Source organism: Diabrotica virgifera, chromosome 7, assembly GCF_917563875.1.
Source record: "Diabrotica virgifera virgifera chromosome 7, PGI_DIABVI_V3a".
NCBI classification, from domain to species: Eukaryota; Metazoa; Arthropoda; class Insecta; order Coleoptera; family Chrysomelidae; genus Diabrotica; species Diabrotica virgifera.
In genome coordinates, this window is record NC_065449.1 from 72,724,843 (window position 1) to 72,730,882 (window position 6,040).

At 33.4% G+C, this 6,040-nt stretch overlaps 1 protein-coding gene across 1 annotated transcript in view; it reads left to right on the forward strand.

Moving 5' to 3' along the window:
• LOC114327662 (phenoloxidase-activating factor 1-like) overlaps positions 1–5,240 on the forward strand; it is a 30,100-nt gene extending 24,860 nt beyond the window's left edge. Inside the window, exons 5-6 of the mRNA XM_028276336.2 lie at positions 334–555; positions 5,019–5,240. Coding sequence (XP_028132137.1) covers positions 334–555; positions 5,019–5,182 — 386 coding nt within the window. The 3' untranslated portion in view covers positions 5,183–5,240. The remainder of the gene's footprint in view (positions 1–333; positions 556–5,018) is intronic.
• The last annotated feature ends 800 nt before the right edge of the window (positions 5,241–6,040 follow it).

The following is a 6,040-nucleotide window of genomic DNA, read 5'->3' on the forward strand; positions in this document are numbered from 1 at the left end:
ATTTAGTACTTATTCAATATTGACAACTATCGATTAAAAATCGAAAGCGACCGTCATGAAATTTTTATTACATCTAAAATTTATAAAATTCTTAAATTGTAAATTGTAAGTAAGTGTTAAAACCAATATCAAATTGTTGGCGATAAAATTTTGTATGCACCACGTCAGTAAATACTCTTTATCGATCTCGTCTCTTATTTGCCTCGCTCGCTATGCTCACTCTGCTCATAATATCAGACTCGTTCGATAAAGAGCAACTTTACCGACTTGGTACATAAATAACTTTTTCAATCAGCTCTAAAACCGCTTTATTGAGGAATATTTTTATTTTAGACAATATTTCACCAGTGTGCTTACCAAAACCTAACGAAGCAGCTAAACCTGGGGAGAAAGTATTTGAAGTAGGATGGTCTAGAAGGAGTATTGATAAACTGAAAGCAGAGATTACCATCAGCGACCAACAAAAATGTTTTGAAAATTACTCGAAAAATTTCAATTTCAACTTAACTGCTTCTCATTTATGTGCAGGAGGCTATCCCGATGGCAAGTGTGCAAGTAAGTAATTACAGGTTTAAGTAGTATTGTTATCAAAGACAGCTTATATTTCATTTCGGTTCGGAGGTGACCATCATCAGGCCCGCCGGCAAGGGTGGCCAGGGAGGGTCCGCCGACCCCCCCCTGATAAAAACAGCTTAAGATAAAGCAAATCCGTCTCAATTCATAAATTTTACAATATTGTACAACAATCCAAAATTTTACGTTTAGTTAAAATGTTAACAGAAAATAAATCACATAAAATACAAAAGTGCAAACCTTCCACAAAGACACTGGTGGCGCCAAGGACTGCTATCAAAACAGAAAGTGAGTAAGGTGTGGAGAATTAACATATCGAAAAAAAAGGGGAAAAATTGGGAAAAAACAGGTTTTTTCCGTTTTTTTCCAGACCATTGGAAAAATTGGAAAAAATGGGAAAATTTGAAAATCTTTTTTAATTGAGACTTAAGTGTACTTAAACTAAGAGACTTTAATTGTAAGTGTCAAAACCGAAACTTCAAAGGTAGAAAGCACATTATTTAACCAAATTTCTCAGTGGTATATTTTTATCTGAGTCTGAATCTGAATCTTCAGACCAATCATCTGATTCAGACTCGATTTTCGATTCACCATCTTGAACGGATAACACAAACAACATGATTTTTGTCAGTCTCTTTTAAAAGTGGATCTGGTCTAGTATCGTAAATAAATATCTGTTTTTCGTTTATAACCAAATTTAAATGAATAGCAACAACTTATAAATTTTATCCTGTGATAACATATTTTTTTTGCTTGTATATATGAGGCCATGTAAAGACCAGTTTCTTTCTGAAGAGGCGGAATATGGAGGTCCATTTAAAATTCTGAGTTATCCTGAAGTTTATCCGGCAGATTACATGTAAATCTGTCAAACAAACTAAAGGCCAAGGTGGAGGCCAATAAACTAAAGAAGAAGAAGAAGAAGAAGAACTTCCCGATAACTAGTTATTCGGAGGTGAAGAGAACGGGCCTTAGTGAACAAGCCATTTCAGAAATGAAGTATATGGCTTCCATTAGTTGGTCTTCATTCAATTATTCTTCTTTAAAGCGAGCATTAAGAGGCTGCAAAGTGAATCAGCTTAGAATTTAAAACAAAATTTGTCTAGCGTTTTTCAACATACATATTTTAGCAAGCTTCTGATAAGAGAACTAGTCTGGTTAACTTGTTGGGGAATATTTTTCAATATTGTTTCTTTTATATATCTACTTAAAGACAAAAGGCATTTCTGATAATATAGATCTATCCAATTCTACTAAATTTATCGATTTTGATACGGGATGCAGAATTTGTTTAGTAGGTATATTCTAACAAATGTCAATTTTTCCGTTTTTATCCATTTCTCCTGTTTTTTCCGAAAAAAAAAACAGGTTTTTTCCCGCACCCAATTTTTCCGGAAATTTTAAATCTCTAATAGTAAGGTAAGGTGCTAACGGTTCAATTGCGGTTTCTAGATTCTAATAGGTACAATATTTGTAATCCGGTGGTGCGACTGTCCGGCACGTTTAGTAATGCGGCGGTATGAGTGCAAAAGTGTTTTGACAAAAAATGTTTATGATAGGTAGATTACCTAAACTCTATTAGTTCCTGGAAAAGGCTAGTCAGCACCGAGCAACAAACATTATTAACCATAGGGTTCATTCTTCATTAAGATATTAGAGCGGTATCATAGATCATAGTGCAAACTTTGTTTTGAAATGTATCATTACGAATTTGCAATATATTGCAATCTAAAGAAATGGATTTACTTTTGGTAAAAAAAGTATATACATGAACTTCTTCAGATATTAAAATCACAAAGAAATGATCCAGATAAGTATTTTCATTAAATACATGAAAAATGTGTGGATTACGCCAATAAATTTAAATTAGAAATTACAGTACCACGAATAGCATGTAAACAAACACAAAGAGCTAACTGTTTATTAAATGTATCTGAAGAATACTATAAAGTGTCCCTGTTTATCCCATAATATATATGGACTCTATAAATACAGTCTAATTCTCTCAGATTCTCCCAGAACTACATCCCAGAAAATTAGGAACAGACCTCATACTTAAGCAAGATGAAATTTCTCAGAAGTATAATCTTGAAAACTTTGCAGCAGAAATTGAAACGTGGATAGAACTTTTGAAACAAAGACAATTGATGAAAACCTAGGATTTCAATAAATTCTAAATCATGAAGTACATTTTTTCCCATCAATTAAAAAGGTCGTTCAACACTATGCGACGTGTTAAAATATGGTTACGGTCAAATAAGAAGATAAATTATCTGGTTTGTGTTTGTTAAGTGTACACAGACAAATGGTATTAAAAAATAAACAGAATTTTAGAAACAAGGTTATTGTTAAATTTGGCCAAGAACGAAGGAGATTACAGTTTTTATTTACCAATTAATCTGTTTTGTATCATACATATATGATTATCAAAATATAAATTTTTCTTGTTCTTTCATTCATTTCTAGAATAGAAAAGCTACTTAAAGATTTTGACCCTCCCTAATTTTTTTCTGGCGGCAGCACTGACCATCATTCCCTTACGTAGTTTTCCATATCCGTAGATCATATAGCCTCTCTAAAGATCCCTGAGAGGGTGAAATCCCGAGCGCCAAAAAATTGATGCCAAAAAATGTGGTGCTGGAGGAGAATGCTGCTCATACCTTGGACAGCTTATAGGACAAACATTTCCATTCTAAAAAAACTCAAGATTAAAAAAAGACTGTCCACAATATGTCTGCAACGAATACTGCAATTCTTTGGTCACGTGGTCGCAGAGGTAACGACAGTTTGGAGAGATTAATTGTTTCTGGAAACGTTCCGGGGAGAAGATCAAGAGGACGATCACCAACTAGATGGTCCGACCAAATAATGAATTCAGCTGGAAACTCATTCTGCGAAGCTCTTAGAGCAGCTCAAGATACCAAGTTACCAAGAGACCAATGGAGAAACATTGTTAGGATTATTGGAAGCAATCACGATCCTCAGTAATGGGGAAACGACAAGGGAGAGAGAGATATTATGACTTTGAATTGATTAGAGCTCTGCCGTCCTTAAATAAAACGCGGTATGTGCAGCCAACTTAAAACCGAGAAATCGGCTCTTAAAGTTTTTCTCAGGACTCTATATATTTTGACAACTTTTTAACGTAAAACTAATGATAGTTGAACATTGTTTAAAAACATATTCTTAAAAAAAATCATGTTTTATCAAAGCTGTAAATAAAAAGTCATATACCGCGTTTTATTTGAGCAGTGGACATATTACTGGATCAGAACTAGTACCGTATCTGAATTTTATTTACAAATAGGATTCTTTACAAGCAAGAATAGTTATCAAAAAAGAAAAATTAAGAGCTTATAATTGTTTATTATATACGCAAAATACCTACATGTCATAAATATTCAAAATACGAGGCCGCAACACGAGTCTCCATAAAAACGGGGTAAATGTGCTGTTCTCAATTAAAACGCGGCAAGTACATGATACTCGCTAGCACATACCGCTTTTTAGTTGAGTACTGTGTAGATACTGCATTTCAATTAAGCAACTGTTGAAATTTAGCATACACGGCATGTTCCAATTTGTTTATTTTGGTAGTAAATAAAATGATACAGATTTCAGACACTGCAGAAGCATAAATAAGGTCACAAGGAGACCAAATATAGCAAAAACTCGATTTTCAATTTTTTGCCGAAGCGGCGTTTTAATTGAGGACGGCAGAGCTGGAGATCAAGCTACTTTGGATTTCATCAAAATATTAAGAACAAGTGCTTTTGGGGGTGCTATTCCAAATTCTTGGCAATATGCGCAGGAAGCTTTACTACACAAAAAAGGGGACAAACAAGTACTCAAAATTGCAGACTAATAAGCCGGTTACCACATCCGTACAAACAGCTCACCAAAGTAATTACTAACAGCCTATCAAATGAATTTGATAGTTACCAGCCTGTTGAAAAAGCTGGTATATATGACTCCCACACACATATTGCCATAAGGCCATATCCATAGGGATTATATCCATCCTTTGGATTTTATTATGTATACATTTATATAAGGTATTTAGTCTATTTTAAAAAGGTTTGAACCTTAGTATTTTTGGGTGGTTCAGCATGTTCTTGTAACACTGATGATGGCTCTTGTTACAGAGCGAAAACATTTTGTTTTAATATTTGTAGCCCTTTTAGGGGATTTTTAAATAAATATCTTTTATAAGACAAAATATTTCATTAAATTTACTTATAATTAATGGTATAAAGCCAGCTACAGAAAATTCTTCCTTGTGGATATTTTTAAAAATACTTATTAGTTTTCCCAGGATTCGAAAAAAATGAATGCACTTAAATAGCATTGGACCAATATTTTGCGCCTACCTCCTTTTAATCTTTAATTCTTGTTATGTAATATGTATAGAAATAATTTTATTAAATACATTTATTTTGCTTTAGGTTCTTCAGGTGGTGGATTAGTCAGATTGAGGCAACCTGAAGAGAAGTGGTTGTTAGAAGGTATTACATCTTTTGGACCATCTGTGTGTAGTACAGACGTACCCAGTATCTTCACCAAAGTGGAACCTTATTTGAAATGGATACACGAAAACGTTAAAAATTAATAAAGATGCTGTATTGATCGATGAGCGTTTCTAATAAAATTTTATACGTATAAGAAAACATTGTTTATTTTAAAAATCTTTTTGCCGATCCCAATTTTCTAGTAGAAAGATTTGATTCAGTGAATTTGCACTCTACGAGCTCACTAGTGGGAAAGTTTTGGGGTAGTTCTGATTTCTTTTATTATATGTATATGGATCTTGGGCTGGTGAATGCGAATATGAGGTTTGCGGACAAAATTTCTTGCCGGAACATTGAAAAAATCGCGAGAAAATCGAAAAATTTAAGCTTTTTTCGGCTTTTTGCTCAAATCTCGAAAACTATTAACTTTTAGTAAATGGTCTGTTAACAGAAATTAAAGTACTTAAAATTATCTTAGTCCATTAAAATGTTACATTTAGGTTGCATTTCTTAGAGGAGTCAATTTTATATTTTTTAATGTGTAGGGGGGTTCAGTAGAAGCTTAAGTCCAAGTTTTTGGGGTCGCCACCCTTGTCCCCCGGCCGCCATATTGGAAAAAGTGGTGCAAAGGGTTTTCGCGCTGTATCTTCTAAACTAGCAATCCTACAGAAAATTTAATTACACATAACGTCGGTCGAGTGTTATAATGTTCTATCAGCACTTTTTGTGAAAATCGGGATATGTACAGAATTTGCTTAAGGGATGTCATATTGTTCTATTAAAATCGACTCCTGCATAAATATTTTATCGTATCTTTAGATTTAGACAATATTAAATTGTTCTAAATGACAAATTTAAAAATACCTTAATATTATAATGTTCTATCAGATGCGACCAATAGCAATCCGGTATTTCTGCTGTTAGAACATTATAATTTTGAGAATCGAATAAGGAATATT